This window comes from Mobula birostris, chromosome 13, assembly GCF_030028105.1.
Source record: "Mobula birostris isolate sMobBir1 chromosome 13, sMobBir1.hap1, whole genome shotgun sequence".
In the NCBI taxonomy this organism is placed as follows: domain Eukaryota; kingdom Metazoa; phylum Chordata; class Chondrichthyes; order Myliobatiformes; family Myliobatidae; genus Mobula; species Mobula birostris.
The window spans coordinates 105,284,334-105,306,517 of record NC_092382.1 but is presented as its reverse complement, the minus strand read 5'-3'; the positions used below and the strand labels follow the sequence as shown (position 1 = coordinate 105,306,517).

Genomic DNA, 22,184 nt, shown 5'->3' with positions numbered 1-22,184 from the left:
TGTAGTGCTCCATTTGCCCCTCCCTCTGCTCCTCCCCGCTCCCTCTCATTCCGTTTCTCTCTCTCCCTCTCGTTCTCCAGTTCACCGCCATCTTTTCTCTCTCTCTCTCCCAATCTCTCTCCAAATCTCCTCACCCTCTATTTCTCTACCTCACTCTGTTCTCCTCTCGTTTACCATCTTCTACACACTTACTTTCCCTTCTTTCCCATCTCTCACTCCACAGTCTCCCTCCTCTCAGCTCCTGTAGCATCTGTACACTGCCGCCCACTTCTCTCTGTCTCTGCAGATTCCCAATCGGTCTCCTCCCTTCCCTCCCCTTACTCCACACTTTCAACACTCCCCACTCCCCTCCAGTCTAATATCGCTCGGCCTCCCTCTCCAACATCCTCTTTCTCTGTGCTCCCCGCACTTCCTCTCCCTGCTCTGCCTTCATCTCTGTGTCAGCTGTCCATCTGGTGTTTGCTGGAGTCGGACCGCCTTATCGACACGGACTTCCTCTAATAACGGCTCCTTCCCCTTCGTGAGCTCAGAGACACAGAGAGTCCTGAACAAGATGGACGTGAATGTGGAGCTCGCCGAAATGGGCCCGCAGTCTCCTTCAAACGGTGAGTGGGGCAGTAAAACGGAGGCGGGGGGGGGGGTGTGGAGAGATAGATCCATTCTGTATTCATAGAAACACAGAAACATAGAGAATAGGTGCAGAAGTAGGTCACTCGGCCCTTCGAGCCTCATCGGCATTCAGTATGATCATGGCTGATCATCCAACTCAGAACCATGTACCAGCCTTCCCTCCATACCCCCTGATCCCTTTAGCCACAAGGGCCATATCTAACTCCCTCTTAAATATAGCCAATGAACTGGCCTCAACTGTTTCCTGTGGCAGAGAATTCCACAGATTCACCACTCTCTGTGTGAAGAAGTTTTTTCCTCATCTCAGCCCTAAAAGGCTTCCCCTTTATCCTCAAACTGTGACCCCTCGATCTGGACACTTCCAACATCGGGAACAATCTTCTTGCATCTAGCCTATCCAATCCCTCTAGGATTTTATACGTTTCGATAAGATCCCTCCTCAATCTTCTAAATTCCAACGAATATAAGCCTAGTCGATCCGGTCTTTCATCATATGAAAGTCCTAACATCCCAGGAATCAATCTGCTGAACCTTCTTTGTCCTCCCTCTATGGCAAGGATGTCTTTCCTCAGATTAGGGGACCAAATCTGCACACAATACTCCAAGTGTGGTCTCACCAAGGCCTTGTACAACTGCAGTAGTACCTCCCTGCTCCTGTACTCGAATCCTCTTGCTATAAATGCCAGCATACCATACGCCTTTTTCACCGCCTGCTGTACCTGCATGCCCACTTTCAATGACTGGTGTATAATGACACCCTGGTCTCGTTGCACCTCCCCTTTTCCTAATCGGCCACCATTCAAATAATAAACTGTTTTCCTGTTTTTGCCACCAAAGTGGATAACCTCACATTTATCCACATTAAATTGCATCTGCCATAAATTTGCCCACTCACCCAACCTATCCAAGTCACTCTGCATCCACTTAGCATCCTCCTCACAGCTAACACTGCCGCCGAGCTTCGTGTCATCCGCAAACTTGGAGATGCTGCATTTAATTCCCTCATCTGAGACATTAATATATATTGTAAACAACTGGGATCCCAGCACTGAGCCTTGCGGTACCCCACTAGTCGCTGCCTGCCATTCTGAAAAGGTCCCTTTTGTTCCCACTCTTCGCTTCATGTCTGCCAACCAATTCTCTATCCACATCAATACCCTACCCCCAATACCGTGTGTTTTAAGTTTGCACACTAACCTCCTGTGTGGGACCTTGTCAAAAGCCTTTTGAAAATCCAAATATACCACATCCACTGCTTCTGCTCTATCCACTCTACTAGTTACATCCTCAAAAAAATTCTATAAATTCGTCAGACACGATTTTCCTTTCACAAATCAATGCTGACTTTGTCCGATGATTTCACCGCTTTCCAACTGTGTTGTTATCACATCCTTGATAACTGACTCTAGCATTTTCCCCACCATCAATGTTAGGCGAACCGGTCTATAATTCCCCGGTTTCGAGGATCCTCCCACCGCCCCGGGGCCCGGCGAACTGTCAATCACTGCACAGACAGGTCAGAGGTCGCAGTAATGACGTCATTCTGGAGCGTTTCACGAGTCATGCACCCAAGTCTCCAATACCTAATGCTTCTGAACAGAGCACTCGTTCCATAGACGGACCACCATCTGGGTAACAAAAGGTTGTCACTCGGCTGCCCAAGTAAATCTGTTTCCCCTCTCATCTTCGCCCTGGACGCTGTGGTCCTCGATTCTCCAGGCCTGGAGAATGTGATTGTGCTCATTTACTCGATCTGTGCCCCTCGTGCTTTGTACACCTCAGTAAGGTCATCCTTGAGCTCAACATAAAGACCCAACCTGCCCGACTTCTCTCAGTAATTCAGTCCCTGGCGTCCAGTCAATATCTGCAACTCTTTCCAGCTCAAAGTGTTGCAAGACTCAGCTAATAATGATCAGGGAGGCACAGGGCGATCTGTATTTGCCGTCAAGTACCCGTATTGTCTAATCTGACAAATAGATAAAGTACGAAATATTGCCTCCGCACCAGCTTATTTTTCAGCCAGCCATTCTTGTTTGGCAGTCAGCCATTCTTGTTTGGCGTGGTGTCAGGATTGGTCTCCTTTCAGATTAACCAGGCCTCGAGCCTTTTTTTTTCACCCTCAACCCGGCACGGATGGAAAGCGTGTCCGGGGGGTGGGGTGTTGGTGGATGTGGCCCGTCTTGGATTCGAACTCGAGAACTTTGGCTCCGGATCCGGCGCTGATGCTATTGCGTCACTAGCCGGCCGCCGTACCAGCGAAGTTATCCTGACCTTTCATGCTCGGTCAAAGTACAGAAAAGTTATTACTAGGTACAAAGGAGTTTTTGCTGCTGGCCACATGTTCTTCGTAGGCGTTTTGACTTTCCACATGTCCAAGATTTAGTTGTTCTGTTTCTCAGTGACCTCTGGCAGCAGACTTGAAACGTCTTTTTTTTCCGAAATCATGAATTGCATTCCAGTGTCATTGGCTAGTGGTCACGTGTCTGACTTTAACACATTTCCATTGGCCCTACTCCATTTAATCTCCATTTAGCAGCAAGTCACAATCTGTAATTTATGGCTCGCAGACCAACATTCACAATTCCGCGTGTTCTACCCAATCAAATAACGCCTCACAAATGACGTCTTATTTGGAAATGATCCCTTAGTTCAGGAGATTGCCTGTGACATCACTGTGTCTACTTTAAATTTCGCATCAACCAAGCGACTAACACACAAAATGGAGAACACAATCTCTTCTTGAAATGGCAGCCTCCCTCTCCTCCCTCGCGGCAGGAGCAAAGCCATCTGCATCTATTGTCCCTGATTCATTTGATATCACCATTCTTCAGACTGCATTTCTTTCTGGCCAGCAAATAATATCCTTCCGACAGCAGGGCGAGCAAAACTGGACCCCGTCCTCGAAGTGCAGCCTCGCCGACACCATGTTCATCTGCAACGGGGCCTCCCCATTCCTCTACTCGGTGTCCTTACTGATGAAGATCGGCGTGTCAGACGCCCCATTCACCGCCCTGTGTACCTGTGACTCCACTTTCAGAGATCCATGTACCTGCAGACCCGTGTCTCTTTGCTCCTCAACTCTCTCCAGGGACCCTCCAGTTCAGTGTGAACCTTTACCTTTGTTTGTCTTCCTGGAATATGAAAACAAATTAGTCAGTCAAATCTCCCTGGGCTCCACACCATTATACAGAATAGCCTATCAAGAGGAGGAATTAGTTAGACTTACTAGAGTCCCTATACTTTATCTCCACTGCCCTGCCCTCGTCAGCCTTCTTGGCTCCTCAGTCAGCTTGGTATGTTCCTGTAGGACCTCGCCCATCTTTCTCGAGGCACCACCGAAAGCATCCAATCACAATGCAGCTCGACTTGAGGGAAACTACTCCGTCCGTGACCGCAACTAAACTGCAGAGAGACCAGGAAACAGCTCAGCAGATCAGGGGCACCAGTTTCAGCTCCACGGACTCTCTCGGCACTTCCCGCTGCGTCGCTACAGCAGACAGCCGAATAAAGATTCCCATCCACCCTGGATAATTGTATTACCCTATATCACCACCTATCGGTGGAAGATAGTAAAGCACGTTTCACCAGCCTCAAAGACAGTTTCTAACCTGCTTCATCAGACAATTTAATAGACCACTATTCTGATAAGTTGTATTCTTGACTTCAAAGTTTACCTCGCCGTCGCCCTTGCACCTTATTGACTGCATGAACTGAACTTCCTCTGTAACTGTGACACTTTAGTCTGCATTCTGTTACTCTTTTACCCTGTTCTACTCCAATGAAGGGATCTGTAGCTGTGGCATTCCGCTGGGACCTCTTCTGTCTGTGATGTATATGCCGGGGTGGTGAGGAGTGAGGACAGTGGGAGAAACGGTGAGGAGGGAGCACAGTATAAATTAAAACACTCTCTCCCTTTTCTAACCTCATTCTCTTTCTCTCCTTCACTTGCCACTGTCCCTTTCTCTCACTCTTTACCTCTCTCTCCCTACCCTCTCTCCCTCCCTCCCTCTCCTCCTCCTTTATCACCCCGTCCCTCTCTCAAACTCTTTCCCCTACTGTCTCACACTGTTCCCTTATCTTCACCCTCTCCGTTCACTGTCATCCCTTCCTGAACCACAGTCGTTCTGCCCACTTCTCTGTGTGCCTGTATTCCGCTCATCTCCCCTCCACGCTTTCCGCTCCTCCCTATCCAGCTCTATCTCCCTCTCCCCGATGGTTTCTCCTCTCGCTCTTTCCCCTCTCTAATACCATCTTCTCTCTCTTCTCCATCCTTCTCCCACAGATCTCCGCACACTCTCCCTTCTCAATCACCCTCTCTTTCAGCCCCCATCCGCCTCGCTTACCCCCTCTCTCTTCTGCTGTCTTTTCTCTCTCTCCGCGACTCTCTCCCCCATTTTCTACCCCTTTCTCAATCTCTCCCTAATCTGCCTGTCTGACTTTCTCTCCCAGACGGCCTGACCGCCACCAGCCCAGAGTTGAACATTGGGGAAGACATCGATGAGCGCGAGGATCCTCCCATTGCCTCGGGATCCGGAGGGATGCCAACCACTGCACAAACAGGTCAGAGTTCACAGTAGTGATGTCATTCGCTCAAGATATTCAAATTTCTAATTAGAAACATAGATACATAGAACACCTACAGCGCAATACAGACCCTTCGGCCTACAGAGTTGTGCCGAACATGTCTCTACCTTAGAAATTACTACGCTTACCTATACCCCTCTAATTGACTAAGCTCCATGTACCTATCCAAAAGTCTCTAAAAATACCCTGTCGTATACTCCTCCACCACCGTTGCCGGCAGCCCAATCCACGCACTCACCACTCTCTGAGTAAAGAAGTTACCCCTGGCATCTCCTCTGTACCTACTCCCCAACACCTTGAACATGTGTCCTCTTGTGGCAACGATTTCAGCCCTGGGAAAAAGCCTCTGACCATCCACACGATCAATGCCTCTCATCATCCTATACACCTCTCTCAGATCACCGCTCATCCTCCGTCACTCCAAGGAGAAAAGGTCGTGTTCACTCAACCTATTCTCATACGGCATGCTTCCCAATCCCGGCCACATCCTTGTAAATTTCCTCTGCACCCTTTCTAGGGCTTCCACATCCTTCCTGTATTGAGGCGACCAGAACTGAGCACAGTACTCCAAGTTTGACCGGGGTCCAATACATGCTTCAACAACTCCTCGCAGCTACTAAATTAAATTTCACTATTGATGAAGGCCGATCCACCATACGCCTTCTTAACGACAGGGTCAACCCGCGCAGCTCATTGGAGTTTGTTATGGACCCGGACCCCAAAATCCCTCCGATCCTCCACACTGCCAAGCGTCATAACATTAATATCATATTCTGCCATCATATTTGACCTACCACAATGAACCACATCACACTTACCTGGGTTGAACTCAATCTGCCACTTCTAAGCCCAGTTTTGCAGCATATCAATGCTTCGCAGTAACTTCTGACAGCCGTCCACACTATCCACAACATCTCCAACCTTTGTGACATCAGCAAACTTTCTAACCCTTCCCTCCATTTCCTGATCCAGGTCATTTATATAATTCACCAATAGCAGGGGACCCAACACAGATCCCTGAGGCACACGGCTGGTGACCGACCTACATGCAAAATGTGACCCGTCTACAACCTGACTTCTCCTTCTGTGGGCAAGCCAGTTCTGGATCCACAAAACAATGCCCCCTTGGATACAATGCCTCCATACTATCTCAATAAGCCTTGCATGCGGTACCTTATCAAAGGCCTTGCTGAAATCCATTTCCACTGCACCTACTGCTGTTCCTTCATCAATGTGTTTAGTCTCATCCTCAAAAATTTCAATCAGGCTCGTAAGGTATGAACTGCCTATGACAAATCCATGCTGACTACACCTAATCATGTTGTACGTTTCCAAATGTTCATAATTCCTGACTCTCAAGATCTTATCCATCAACTTACCAACTACTGAGGTCAAACTCTGTGGTCTATAATTTTTTTGAGCTATCTCAACTCAATTTCTTGAATAAATGAGCAATATACGCAACGCTCCAGTCCTCCGGAATCTCTCCCTCACCATTGATGATGCAAAGATCATCGGCAGAGGCTCAGCAATCTTCTCCCCCGCCTCACAGTAGCCTGGGGTACATCTCATCTGGTCCCGGCGATTTTTCCAACTTAGTGTTTTCCAAAAGCTCCAACACATCCTCTTTCTTAATGCCTACATTCTCAAGCCTTTCAGCCTGTTGCAAGTCATCACTACAATCACCGAGGTCATTTTCCGTAGTGAATATTGAAATAAAGTTTTCAGTAACTTCCTTTGCTATTTCCTCCGGTTCCATACTCACTTTCCCACTGTCACATTTGATAGGTCCTTTTCTTTCGCGTCTTACCCCTTGCTCTTCACATGCTTGGACAATGCCTTTGGCGTTTCCTTGATCCTGCCCGCCAGCGCCTTCTCATGCCCCCTTCTGGGTCTCCTAATTTCCTTCTTAAGATTCTTCCTATCAGACTTATAATCTTCTCGAGCTCTAACATTACCGAGCTCTCTGAACCTTTTGTAATCGTTCCCTTTATTATCTTGTATATAAGATGACGAGAGGCATTGTTGGTGTGGACAGTCAGTGGCTTTTTCCCCCAGGGCTGAAATGGTCGCCACAAGAGGACACAGTTTTAAGGTGCTGGGGAGTAAGTACGGGGGAGATGTCAGGGCTATGTTTTTCACTCAGAGAGTGGTGAGTGCGTGGAATGGGCTGCCGGCAACAGTGGTGGAGGCGGATACGATAGAGTCTTTTAAGAGACCTTTGGATTGCGACATGGAGCTCAGTAACATAGAGGGGTATAGGTAAGCCCAGAAATTTCTAAGGGAGGACATGTACGTCACAACTTGTAGGCCGAAGGGCCTGTATTGTGCTGTAGGTTTTCTATTCTATTCTGTTCTATTCTTTTCCCTTTGACTGGAATAATTCATCTGCCTCGACCACTTTCCTGGGAGCTCATTGCACCTCCAGACTGTGCTGTTTATAAATAATCGGGATGAATTTGTAGATGGGTGCGTTGCTCAGTTTCATGAGTTGCACGATGCGACGATTCAGTGATATGAAGAACAACAGGATGACAGGACCGTTTAGAGATAAAGTTGGGAAGATGTTCCTGGAGTCTGTGGAAGCGAGAGAGGTCCTCAATGAATGTTTCTCGACGGTATTCGCCAATGAGAGGGAACTTGATGACGGTGCGTACAACATGAGGGAGGTTGATGCTCTGGAGTATGTTGATATCAAGGCATAGGAGGTGTTGGAGTTGTTAAAATCCATTAGGACGGATAAGTCCCTGGGGCCTGACAGAATATTCCCCAGGCTGCTTAACGAGGCGAGGGAAGGGATTGCTGAGCCTTTAGCGAGGAACGTTATGTCCTCGTTGTCTAAGGGAATGGCACCGGAGGATTGGAGGCAATGAGGTTTGTCCCCTTGTACAAAAAAGGTTGTATGGATAGTCCGGTTAATTGTAGACCAGTGAGCCTCACGTTGGTGGTGGGAAAACGATTGGAAATGATTCTTAGAGAAAGGATCTATGGGCATTTAGAGAATCATGGAACAGTCAGCATGGCTTTGTGAAGGATAGATCGTGTCTAACAATCCTGATAGAGTTCTTTGAAGAGGTGACCAGGCATATAGATGAGGGTAGTGCAGTGGACGTGATCTATATGGATTTTAGTAAGGCACTTAACAAGGATCCACACGGTAGGCTTATTCAGAAAGTCAGAAGACATGGGATCCAAGGACGTTTTACCAGGTGGATTCAGAATTGGTTTGCCTGCAGAAGGCACAGTGTCATAATGGAAGGAATACATTCGGATTGGAGGGTTGTGACTAGTGGTGTCCCACAAGGATCGGTTCTGGGATCTCTACTTTTCGTGATAACGATATGGATGTTGGGGTAGAAGGGTGTGTTGGCAAGTTTGCAAACGAGACAAAGGTTGGAGGTGCTGTAGATAGTGTAGAGGATTGTCGAAGATTGCAGAGAGACATTTATGGGATGCAGAAGTCGGCTGAGAAGAGGCAGATGGAGTTCAGCCCGCAGAAGTGTGAGGTGATACACTTTGGAAGGACAAACAGCAAGGCAGAGTGCAAAGTAAATGCAGGAAACTTGATAGTGTGGAGGAGCAGAGGGCTCTGGGGGTGCATGTCCACACATCCCTGAAAGTTGCTTCACAGGTAGATAGGGTAGTTAGGAAAGCGTATGAGGTGTTAGCTTTCATCAGTCGAGGAATAGAGTTTTAAGAGTCGTAAGGTAACCATGCAGTTCTATAAAACTTTGGCTAAGCCACACTTGGGGTACTGTGTCCAATTTTGGTCGTCTCACTACTGCAAGGACGTGGAAGCATTGGAAAGGGTACGGGCAAGATTTACCAGGATGCTGCCTGGTTCAGAGAGTATGGATTATGATCAGATATGAAGGGAGCTAAGGCTTTACTCTTTGGAGAGAAGGACTATTAGAGGAGATATGAAAGACGTATACAAGATATCAAGAAGAATAGATGGAGTGCCTCTTCCCCAGGGCCTCACTGCTCAATTGTAGAGATCATGGATTTAATGTAAGGGGTGGGAAGTTCAAGGGGGATATTAGAGGAAGTATTTTTACTCAGAGAGTGGTTGGTGCGTGGAATACACTGCCTGAGTCAATGGTGGAGGCAGACAGTAGTGAAATTTAAGGGACTAGTGGACATGTATATGGCGGAATTTAATGTTTAGCGTTATGTGGAAGGCAGGGTTTGAGAGTCGCACAACATTGTGGGCCGAAGGGCCTGTACTGTGCTGTATTATTCTATGTTCTATGGGTGTCATTGTGGACCGTGTTGAAAACTGGCAAAAATATTCAATGGGACATAAATCAGTCACAGATACGGTTGGAGAAATGACAGAGTTAAGTCCGTCATGTATCCAAAGTGTGAAAAAAAGAACAAAGCGGGCAAACAGTAATAGAACTGTGAACAAATAATAATCTCTGAATCCAGACGGCCAATAGTTTGTAGATCGCATGTATCATAATCTTGTGGTCTCCTGGACCTGATGGAATACACCCTCGGGCTGTGAAGGAATTGGGCGGAGAGATTGTCGAGGCATCAGGAGTTCCACAGGGGTCGGTGTTGGGACGGCTGATCTTTACGATGTTTGTCAATGATTTAGGCGATAGGATTCATGGATTTCTTGTATAAATTTCCGATGATAAAAAGATATGTGGATGAGCAGCTGGTGTTGAGGAAACAGAGAGACTTAGACAGCTTAGGGGAATGGAAAAAAGACGTGCCAAATGAAATGCGATGCTGGAAACTGTATGATCATGCACTATTGTGGATGAAATAAGCACGCAGATTACTATTTGAATGATGAGAGAATTCAAAATGCCGAAATGCAAAGGGACTTGGAAGTACTTGTGCAAGGTACCCTAAAGGGTAATCTCCAGGTTCACTGGGTGGTGAAAAAAGCGAAAGAAATGTTGACATTCATTTCTAAAGGTCTAGAATGTAAGAACTGCAATGTGACGTTGAGGCATCAAAAAGCACCCCCGAGACCACAGTTAGAGTATTGTGTGCAGTTTTGGGCTCCTGATATATACTGACATAAGACATGGTTCAGAGAAGATCTTGATGAGGGACATCTGGCAGCTCTTGGGCTGCCTTCCCTGGAGCTGAGTAGAATGAGGGGGGACCTCATTGAAACTTTTCCGATGTTGAAAGGCCTGAACAGATTAGATATGGAAATGTTATTTCCCATGGTAGCGGGGTCTAGGACAAGAGGGCACGACTTCAGGATTGAAGGGCGTCCTTTTAGAACTTAGATGCGGTGAAATTCGTTTCGTCAGAGGGTGTTAAATCCGTGGATTTTCTTTACCACAAGCAGCTGTGGAAGCCAAGTCATTGGGTGCATTTAAGGTAGAGATAGATACGTTCTTGATTAGCTAACGTTTCAAATGGTATGGGGAGAAGGCAGGCGAGTGGGGATGACTGGTAGAATTAGATCAGCCCATGATTCAATATCCGAGAAGACTCGAAGTTCCGAATGTCCTACGTCTGCTCCCATATCATATGGTCCTATGGCCGTATGGTCTCTCCACAGGTGAGCATGAACAGGAGTCGAAACTGAAGATCGGAAATAGACCGTTCCGTTTGATCTGCCTGCTCTGTCTAGTCACGTCCGCCCTCATCTTGATAGTGATCGGACTCTCGATCCATGGTGAGTGGAACGATCTCCGTGTGGAGTCAGACCATAAATAAAGAGAGTGGAATAAATTGTTATTGTAAAACACCACAGCGACACCGACACGTCCCTTACTGTAACAAGGATTAAAACCGACCACCATATCACGGACACATCCCTAACCGTGATAAAGACACGGTCTTCACCTGAACACAATGAAGACACACCCTGACACCGTCACGCCATTCACCATAACATGAACAATGCTGTCACTGTAGCACTGTCACGATCATCCACGAGACACAGATACACTGCTGACCGCAGCACGGATGCGGAACATCGCCGTGACAACACGTGGCAGTCACATTGACCGCAACGTAACACTCACTGTAACATCGACATGCCCCTGACCGTATCACTGATAAACTCCTCAAGGCGACACCGAAACACACCTCACAATGACACCAAAACGTTCTTCACTCTGACACTGAGGTACCGTACACCGTGGCACCTTCACATTCCTCAACGTGATCCTCTCAGCACCGCCTCATGACAAAGGCCCACACTTCACTGTAACGCCCCTTACCGAGACAGTATCACCGCTCAACATAACACCGATGCACCGCTCACTGAGGCAATTACACAGAACATAGAACATAGAACACAGACTAGCACAGCACAGTACAGGCTCTTCGGCCCACAATGTTGTGCCGAACCTCAAACCCTGCCTCCCATATAAGCCCCCACTTTAAATTTCCTCCAGATGCCTGTCTAGTAGTCTCTTAAACTTCACTAGTGTATCTGCTTCCACCACTGACTCAGGCAGTGCATTCCACGCACCAACCACTCTCTGAGTAAAAAACCTTCCTCTAATATCCCCCTTGAACTTCCCACCCCTTACCTTAAAGCCATGTTCTCTTGTATTGAGCAGTGGTGCCCTGGGGAAGAGGCGCTGGCTATCCACTCTATCTATTCCTCTTATTATCTTGTACACCTCTATCATGTCTCCTCTCATCCTCCTTCTCTCCAAAGAGTAAAGCCCTAGCTCCCTTAATCTCTTATCATAATGCATACTCTCTAAACCAGGCAGCATCCTGGTAAATGTCCTCTGTACCCTTTCCAATGTTTCCACATCCTTCCTATAGTGAGGTGACCAGAACTGGACACAGTTCCCACACCTCATTCTGACACGGTCACACGCACCGTGGCCATGACATGCCTCTCACCGTGACACAGACACACCCCTCTCTGTGAGAGTAGCACACCCCACACCATGACACAGTTACTCCACTCACCGTGACGTCACAAGGTCCCTCACTCTGACATTTCCCTCGCCGTGCCATCGGGATTCACTTCATTGTGACCCGGCACAACTCTCGCCGGGGCTCAGAAACACCTATCACAGTGACACCGACACGTCCCTCACTGCAACTCGAATATGCACCTCACGATACTGCCGCAGACACCCAATATAACAACAAAACCTTCACTGGGACATTGATAAACCCCTCAGTGTGAAACGACACGCCGACGCCTCTCAGTGTGACACCATTCACCGTGACACTGGCATAACACTCTCTGTGACCCGCTCGGTAGCATGATGCTGACTCGCATGTCACTGTAAACGCTAAACATCCTTCACCATCTCTCTCAGTATCACAGATTCGTCAGTCTCAGACCGCCCTCGACCAAAACTGCCATGAGTTAAACTCAACCCTTCAAACCAAGGTCTCTGAGATATCCCACCTGAATCACTCCGAGAAAACCTGTCTCAAGAATCTTACTGCGCTCAAAACCAATCTGTCCGTTCTTGTACGAATGCACAACGATCTCCGGCACCAGATCACTGAGATAAAAACGAAGCTCAGATCCGTCAAGAACAGCATGGCTCAAATCTGTGAATTCTTGATCAGCAGAAGAGGTGAGGCGTCATCCCCCTCATTAACCCGCTCTTCACCACAGACCAGGCATAGAGAGAGGAAGCGTCACTCTGTGCTTGACATCGTGAGTGCGTGAAGAGATGTTATGGAAGGGGATTCACTCTGTGTTTGACCGGTGAGTGTGTGATGGTGTTGCGTGGAGGAAGTTTCACTTTATTACTGAACCCAGGAGAGTGTGATTGGACGTTGTGGAGGTGGTGTCACTCTGTGTCTCCCCACGGGATTGTGAGACGTAACATTACTGCTTCACGCTATGTCTGACTCCGGGAATCACTGATGTGAAGGTATGGATCCAGCTTCACCCTGTTTCTGACAGGCGGGTTGTATGATATGACAGGATCCAGAGAGCTTCACCCCATGTCTGACCAATGAATGGTGTTGTGACACCGTGGAGAGAGAGTTTTACTCTGAATCCGGGAGTGTGCGACGGGACGGTGCAGAGGGGGCTTCACTCTGTGTCTGACCCCAGGAGTGTGTGATGGGACGGTGCAGAGGGAGATTCACTCTGTGTCTGACCACGGGAGTGTGTGATGGGACGGTGCAGAGGGAGCATCACTCTGTGTCAGACCCCGGGAGTGTGTGATGGGACAATGCGAACGGGTGCTTCACTCTGTGTCTGACCCCGGGAGTGTGTGATGCGACGGTGTGGAAGGAGCTTCACTCTGTGTCTGACTCCAGGAGTGTGTGATGTGACGGTATGTGGGGACATCCATTCTGTGTCTGACCCCGAGTGGGGGGGCGGTGTGGTATAATGTAACAGTGTAAGAGAGTTTCACTCTTAGTTTGTTCCCTGGATTCATGATTGGACAGTGTGGAGGGAGATTCACTCCGTGTCGACACTTGACTGTGTGACAGGACGGTGTGGATGGAGATTCACTCCCGGGAGTGCGTGATGCGATGGACTGAATGAAGCTTCACTCTGTGTCTGACCCCGGGATTGTGTGATGGGACGGTGTGGAGGGAGATTCATTCTGTGTCTGACACCGGGAGTGTGTGATGGGACGGTGTGGAGGGAGCTTCTCTCCATGTCTGATCCCGGAAGTGTGTGATGGAAAGGTGTGGAGGGATCTTAATCTATGTCTGACCACGGTGGTGAGTGATGGGACGGAGTGGAGGGAGCTTCAGTCTGTGCCTGACCCTGGCTGGGTATGATGTAACAGTGTAAGGGAGTTCTACTCTGTGTTTGTCCACTGGATTCTGTGATGGGACAGTGCTAAAGGAGACTCCTTCGGTGTCTGGCAACGAGTTGCATGATTGGAAGTTGCGGAGGGAGCTAAAGTCTGCTCTCACTCCGGGAGTGTGTGACCGGACGCTGTGGATTCAAATTCGATTTGCGTCCATCCCTCAGGAAATCTGTGACAGCATGGCGGGAAGGAGCACGTAACTGACTCCGGAAGTTTGTGATGGGACGCAGTTGAGGGACCGACACCCTGTGACGGGTTCCGAGAGTGTGTAATTCGGTGTCGTGTAGGGAGATATAATTTGAGTCTGACACCAGGAGAGTGTAATGGGACATTGCGCATGAGCTTCAATTTCAGTCCGACCACGGGAATGCGTATAGGAGGCTGTGGGGGGAGTTTGTATCAGACCCCGGGGACGTGTACTGGGGCAGTTCACAGGGAGCCTCATTCTGTGTGTGATCCTGGGAGTCTGTAATGGACGGTGTGGAGGAAGCTTCACTCCACCTCTGACCCCGGGCTCACTCTGTGTCTAAACTTGGGTATGCAAGACGGGACAGTGTGGAGTGAACTTTACTCTGTGAATGATATAGTGAGTTTACGATGGGATGCTATGTAGGGAGCATCACTCTGTTTCTGACCCCAGTAATTTGTCTTGGGAGAGTGCGGAGGGAAATCACTCTGTATTATACCGGGAGTGTCTGGTGGAACAGTGCAATGCGATGCTCACACTGTATTCAACACCTGGGAGTGTGATGAGACTGTACGGAGGGAGTGTCAATCTGCGTCTAACCTCTGTGGGCTGTGAAATGATGCTGTGGAAGGAGCTTCACTCTGTGACTGACACAGTGTGAGTGAGATGGAATGCCACGGAGTGAGCATCACCCTAAAGTTGATCCTTGGAGTCTGTGATGGGAAGGTGTGGATGTGCTCCACTCTGTTTGAGAACGTGTTGTGTGTCTGGATGTTGTGGGCGGAGCATAATTTTGTGTCTGTCAACCATATTGTTAGATGGGATGGAGTGGAGGGAGTTTCACTTTGTGTCTGACCCCGGGATTGTGTGAGATGACGGTGTGGAAGGAGCTTTACTCTGCGTTTGACCCTGAGAGTGTGTGATGGGACGGTGTGGAGGGAGATTCACTCTGTGTCCAACCCCGAGGATATGTGATGGGGCGGAGTGGAGGAAGCTTCATTCTGTGTCTGATCCCGGCATTGTGTGATGGGACAGTTTGGAAGGATCTTCATGTTTGTCTGACGACGATGGTGAGTGATGGGTCGGTGTGAATGGAGCTTTACTATGTTGCTGATCCTAGTAGGTGTGAATGGAAGGTGTGGAGCTGTGTGCCTGACCCCGGGAGTGTGTGATGTGACATTGTGGAGGTAGATTCACTCTATGTCTGACCCCGGAAGTTTGTGATGGGACGGAGTGTAGGGGGCTTCTCACTTTGTTTGACCCTGAGGGTGCGTGATGGGACGGTGTGGAGGGAGCTTCACTCTGTGTCAAACCCCGAGAGTGTGTGATGGGGCGGAGTGGAGGAAGCTGTACTCTATGCCAGGGTATGTGACGGGACGGAGTGAAAACAGCGACACCTGCTGTCTGAATCCGGGATGGGACGTTGTGGAGGGAGGCTGACTTTTTCTCATTCCAGTCGGTGCGATGGGAGCAATGGAGGGAGATTCACTGTTCTTCGTTCCTGATTTGTAGAGGAAAGGTGTCCTGGGAACTGGATCGAAAATGCAGATCGGTGTTATTTCATATCCACCTTGGAGAAATCTTATGATGCAGCGAGGAATCATTGTTCAAACGTTGATGCAAGTCTCCTCGAAATCAATTCAAACAAGGAAAAGGTATGTGTCACACCGTGAGAAGCGATATGGAGAACAATAATACACTTCCAGGGTTTAACAAAGATTCAATCATTGCACACCGTCACTCCCACATCCCGGGGATAGACACGGAGTGGAACTCCCTCCAGAATCAGAATCAGAATCAGGTTTATTGTCACCGGCATGTGACGTGAAACTTGTTAACTTAGCAGCAGCAGTTCAATGCAACACATAATCCAGCAGAGAGAGAGAGCGAGAGAATAATAAAAATATAAAACATAATGAAAAAAACAACAACAAATCATTCACATATATTAATTATTTAAATTGTGTAGAAACAATGTTGTAAAAAGTGAAGTAATGTCCAAATCCTCAAAGTCCATTCAGGAATCGGATCGTGGGGGGGGAAGAAGTTGCTCCTGAATTATTGAGTGTGTGCCTTCCGGCCTCTGTACCTCCTACCTGATGGTAACAGTGAGAAAAGGCCATGCCCAGGGTGGTAGTGGTCCTTAATAATGGACGCTGCCTTTCTGAGACAGTTTGGGTACTTTGCAGGCTAATTCCCAAGATGGAGCTGACTAGAATTACGGACTTCTGCAGCTTCTCTTGGTCCTGTGCAGTAGCCCCTCCATACCAGACAGTGATACAGCCTGTCAGAATGCTCTCCACGGTACAAATATACAGCTTTTTGAGTCTGACACAATTAAGTCCCTCCACACCGCCCCATCACACAGTACCGGGGTCAGTCACAGAGTGAAGCTCCCTCCACAAAGTCCCATCACACAGTCCAAGGATCAGACGCTGGGTCATTCCATCTCTGTCTCATCTCTTCACTTTTTCCTGCCGTCAGGCATGGAGAGAGGGTAATTGTTACCATCAGGTTCGACCAGCGTACGTTTGTCTGGGGGTCGGGGGGAACACTGCCTCCGGCCCGGCCAAACTGAGAAATCTCGTTTGTGTGGATGTTGTGTGATGTGTTGTACGGTTACAAATCAATCCCACGAAATAACGAGCAGTGCACCGTCTGCAATTAAACGATAGATATTCATGATTCTTAATTTAACTGTAGGGTTAGCATCGAAAACGAAGAGAAAAAGGGCCCATTTTAACGAAACAGTCTAAAGCGCTCGCTGTAGCTCACTCTTTTCCCGTCCGTTCGTTCTCCATCGATTTCCAACGGGCGTCGTCACCTCTCGACGCCATTCCAAGTCCGCTCAAGCCTGCAGTCTCCGACTTCCCCGTTCTGGCATCGTCTCTCGGCATCTTTTCTCGAACAAAAGCCATCGAACCCAGGCTCCCGTACACACAAGAAATTAAACCATCCCCATCTTGGGAGGCCACACAGTCCTAAGGGCCCGTTATCACTAGTCAGAACAGCTCGAGAGAATCTATCTGTCAGTAGCTTCCAGCACAGACGACAGCCTGCTGCAGCTGTGTGTTATACAAAATGCAGACCAGCCACAGCCCTGCAGAACCTCGCGTCATGCTGTCTTCAGCTTCTGAGAGACGGCGCACCGCACGATCTAGTTTATCTGTGCATGTTCATGCTCTTTCTATGCCTGATGCGAGACACTGGATAGAAGCTTCCTTCACTGTGCGATCAGAATGTGGAACAGCCTTCCAGATGCTGTGGTTGGAAACAACTGCGACGATGGGTCCAAGCCTTCAAGAGCCGGGTGCACAAACTCCTATCCTCTCTGGGAGGGAAGTTACATGCTTCTTCATAAGCGATCATGAAGGGGACCCGGATGGCAATGTTTGGTTTTTCGCAGGTAGCGTTAATACCTGACTTTCAAGAGCGCTTGTGAGTTATGTTCCAGCTGGACTTAATCCTTAAACTGCCGGAAAAAAGTGTGGGAAAAAAAAAATCAAAAACAAAAACAGGTGCTGTTTTATCCCGATAGGGATTAGTTGTTAGTTCCAAGTGCTCCCGTCACGTTTTGTCGCCCTAAAAACTTATCCTTCAATTTCTTTGAATTATGGAGGTGTCGGGTTTCGGTGGGACTCAAGTGCAGACCAATGAATACTTTTTCACCAGGATTTATTAGCGACCACAAAGGCAACAGTCTTTCAAAAACAGAATGAAGACACGAATCCAAAATGGCAGGCAGAGGTCTTAACCAGGAAAGGCAGTCAGGCGAGAGCAGACAAATCCAGAGCGCACAGCCAAAAATCAGGTCCAAGAACGGGCAAAATCCAAGACGCAGAATCAGGCAAAATCGGTTGGCAGAAGCCGTGATGACGGGCTGGAACGACACAGGTCAGAACTGGGACGAACTGGCAGAGAATGCCAGTCAAGGCGGGGTTGAAATGGGCGGGGTAATGAGTGAAAATTAGAAACAGGTGGGCGCAAATGAGGAGACGAGCAGGTAATTGGAGGAATTCCAAAAAAAGGAAAGGGGCTGGGCCAGAATCCACATGGCCAGGTGAAAGATAACAGAAGTTAAAGACTGACGTGATCCAGAGCTACCAGCAGAGGCCCTTCGACCCAGTGTCCAGGCCGGATCCTTTACAGGAGAACAACATAATTCTCTCTGTCCAGCGGAGGCCATCATAATCATCATGGCTCCAGTATTTCTACTACTTTTTAATGCTTCTTAAGAGTATATATGATATTTTTATGTTTTATCGCTGAGCAGCAGTGAACCACCTGTTTGGCCTTTCCGAGTTCTCTCTGGGAACTAGTTGACTTGAGCAGCATTTCTGATCTGGCTATTGTTCACGATCGCACTTAACAACAATAAAACCCCAAAACACTGCTGCTGCAGAGAAACCATTACATCAGCAGTAACATTTCCCAGGGCGTTACATGCACAGTAATTGAAGGGATTTTATTTCACAGGATTTTGTTTCCAATTCTACCGGCAATGAGCACGGAACCTACTGGATTGGAAAATGCGCAGACGGGTGAGGTTTGGACTGTTACGGGTCGTTGGTGTGGGAGTGACACGAGGCCGTAGGGAAAGAGTCGGACAGTGGGGTTAGTTTTCAGACTGACACGAGGCCGTGGGGAGAAAGTGGGTCAGTGGGATAAGTTTCGAGACTGACACAGGTCCGTGGGGAGAGAGTCGGGCACTGATATTAGTTTGAGTACTGACACAGATCTGTGGGGAGAGAGTGGGTCAGTGGGAGAAGGTTGGACACTCATACAGGGTTTTAGGGAGAGTGCGACAGTGGGATTAGTCTGTTGACTGATGCAAGGTTGGCGGGAGAGGGTGGTAGAGTGGGATTAGTTTGGAAACTGACTCGGTACTGTCGGAGAGAGTGATGCAGTGGGATTCGCACGGCGATGTAGTCGGGGCTGTGGGGAGAGCGCGGTGTTATGGAATTAGTTTAGAGACTGACATGGGGCAGTGGGGATAGCGCAAATTAGTGGGATTAGTTTGGCGACGGTCTCCGGTTGTCTGCTAGATCTGTTTTGTCTCTGTTGAAACTGTCTAACCCTCTTTGATAGGAATGTGACCTCTTATCTTCTCTACGAGATGTCCCATGGATCGCCCAACTGCAGTAAGTCCCACTCGTACCAACAGAGTATCATTTTCGAAAGGAAACACAGATTCATCTGCGAGAAGTCTGCACTTTTATACCCTGATATTCCTGAAGAGATCCAACGTCTCTGTCCAGAACCTGACTGGCCGACTTCAATCATGTGACGACACTCCACGTCTCCGCATTCAATCTACCCCATTCTCACTCCCCCATAATTTCATCCATTCCCTCCCTCTCTACCCTCCCTCCTATCCTATTTTCCTCCTCTACTCGCATCGCCATTCTCCCCCACTACTCCACACTTCTCCCCTCCCTGTGCCGCCCTCCCCCGCTCCCGCCCAGTTACACCCCCTTTCTACTCCTCTTCTCTTCTTCCCCTTCTTCTCTCTAACTCATTCCCTTTCTCCCTCTTCCTCTCCTCCTCGGACCCCATTCTCCGCCTCTCCTCTCTCGGTTCCCTCCACCCGCTCTCGCCTCAATTCTGTGCGCACTGGCCCTCAGTTCACCAACACAAAGGAAAAAGACTGTGCACATTCACACTGTCTGTGCCTCTCCTGGCTTCATACCTACGCTTCAAGGAACGAAGTGCCATCCTTCTTGCTCTCTCTCCATAACTCAGACCCTCGAGTCCCGGCACCATCCTCGTAAATCTCCCTCTGCACTCTTTCCAGCTCAGTGACATCTTTCCTACAGCAGCGCGACCAGAACTGAACACCAAACTCCCAGCGCGGCCTCACCGACCTTTTGTACAACCACAACGTGGCTTCAGCGCGGTACAAAGATATAAAATTCACGACAATTGGGAAAATTAATAAATACTGCAAAAAGGTGAATACCGAGGGAGTGTTTAAGTGTTCAGGGAGCGTTCGCAATCTGATGTCGGAGGGGAGGCAACTGCTTGTAAATTGTTGAGTTTCCCGGCTCCTGTACCCCTCCCCGGTGGTACCGATGAGCACAGGGCATTTCCCGGCGGGAGATGGTCCTCGCTGATGGATGCGGTCTTCCCAAGTCATTCCTTCTTCAACATGTCCACGATGGAGGAGAGGGTTGCGTCCGTGATGGAGCTGGCTGAGTCTAGAACCTTCTATGGTCCATGGCGACCCTCTGCGTTGCAGCCTCCACACCAGGCGACCATGCGACAAGACAAAATGCTCGACACCGTACATCCCTAGAAATGTGCGAGTCCGGTTTTGATATTAAAATCACTATCTTTATTAGTAGCTACCTATAATATAGTAACTTTAACAAGATGAACAAAAGTTAACGGTATTATGTGTAGGTGTGTGTGTAAATATAACTATTGAGCCTGGAAGGGGCGTGGGGCGTGGCAAGTCTTAATGCCTTGAGGTGGTAAAGTAGGAATGTTCAGTAATCTACGAAATAAATTATGGGAGAGAGACATTTGTAATCCAAGGTAAAACGTATAGAAAAGTTAAGTACAAAATATTCCACAGGGTTCACGCTGGTAAAACGAGATGACAGTCGCCGTAGGTCTTGTCTGACATGACGTTCCAAATGCACATACGAATTATCACCGAAAGTGACCTGTCACGGGAATATCGTCTTCCAGAGGTTACCACACGGCATACCCAGGCAACCTAAAATCCACTCCCATGGATCCGACAAAGTGACGGTCACACATTCGTTGTGCACCGTGTTCCGATGTTTAACCCCCTCTGTGGGCAGAGGAAAGTTCGAAGTCTTAGCTGCGACAAGCTGAGGTATCGGCTTCCAGTGTTTCCGTCTCTCTCTCTCTCTCTCTCTCTCTCTCTCTCTCTCTCTCTCTCTCTCTCCTCTCTCTCTCGCTCTCTCTCTCCCTCTCTCTCTCACTGTGTTTAATCTTCACAAACCACGGCAGCCAGTGACTGACATCATTGCCCCGACTCCCTCTGGCGCTCTTAAAGCGACAATCCACAGTAAACGAAACCTGCGTGTTCGGAACAACACCGACCCACCACACACTCCCGTGGTCAGACACAGAGTGAAGCTCCCTACACACCGTCCCATCACACACTCCCGGAGTCAGACACAGAGCGAATTTTCCACAACACGGATTGGCTGCACAGTCCCGGGGTGAGAAACAGTGTCAACCTCCCTCCACAGCGTCCCATCACACAATCCCAGGGTCAGACACAGAGTGAATCTCCGCCCACAACGTCCCAGCACACACTCCCGGGGTCAGATATCGAGTGAAGCTGCCTCCGCACCTTCCCATCAAACACTACCGGAGTCAGACACAGAGTGAAGCTTCCTCCACCCCGTCTGAACACACAGTCCCGCGGTTAGACACAGAATGAAGCCCTCTCCAGACCGTCCTATCACAGAATTTGGTGGTCAGACAGAGTGCAGCTCTCTCCGCACTCTGCCTTCACACATTCCTGTTGTAATAGTCCAAGAGAGGCTCCGTAGATTGTTTTCCATTTTAGGCATTTAACAAAGGAATTTAATTTCACCGAATTTTGTTTCCCACGCTCATGTCACGCATATCCCTGCATACTGGATATCTTGTGGACTGGCAGGATCAGTGCCCAGGGATTATTTTACTGATGACACAGTCTGCGAGGAGAGTGCTGTTTCATGGGATTATTTTTGCGGATTGACTGCTAGAGCTGTTTTGTCTCTGTTGAAATTAGTTAACGCTCTTTGACAGGAAAGTGGCCTCTGGTCTCCTGTACGTGGTGTATGATCGAATGTCCGCCTGCAGTGACTGCGGCTCGCACGCAGAGAATGACATTTGCACTCGATATCACGGTTTCATCTGCGAGAAGTCGGTATCTTTGTTACCGAATGTTCCTGGAAAGATCCAGGGTCTCTGTCAACAGACAGTGGGGCCGATTTGAAACAAGAGACCACCCCTCTTTCTCCCCATTCTCCCTTCGTCCACTCTCACTCCTCCATCCTCTCAAATTCCATCCTCACCCT

The 22,184-nt window shown here is 48.6% G+C and overlaps 1 protein-coding gene across 1 annotated transcript; it reads left to right on the top strand.

Annotated features, from left to right (window-relative positions):
* The first annotated feature begins 238 nt into the window (after positions 1-238).
* Positions 239-20,028, top strand: LOC140207785 (oxidized low-density lipoprotein receptor 1-like). The gene is made up of 7 exons (XM_072276347.1): positions 239-605; positions 5,080-5,190; positions 10,748-10,864; positions 12,483-12,749; positions 15,652-15,794; positions 18,616-18,680; positions 19,228-20,028. The coding sequence occupies exons 1-7, from the start codon at positions 554-556 to the stop codon at positions 19,424-19,426; spliced, it is 954 nt and encodes a 317-aa protein (XP_072132448.1). The 5' UTR covers positions 239-553; the 3' UTR covers positions 19,427-20,028.
* Positions 20,029-22,184: the final 2,156 nt, after the last annotated feature.

What these genes read in the sequence shown, in the direction of transcription:
- LOC140207785 (XM_072276347.1), top strand. Translation starts at nt 554, where the DNA reads ATGGACGTGAATGTGGAGCTCGCCGAAATGGGCCCGCAGTCTCCTTCA. An exon ending in CCCGCAGTCTCCTTCAAACG is followed by an intron (nt 606 to 5,079) that starts GTGAGTGGGGCA and finishes TTTCTCTCCCAG; the next exon opens with ACGGCCTGACCGCCACCAGC. An exon ending in ATTCTTGATCAGCAGAAGAG is followed by an intron (nt 12,750 to 15,651) that starts GTGAGGCGTCAT and finishes CCTGATTTGTAG; the next exon opens with AGGAAAGGTGTCCTGGGAAC.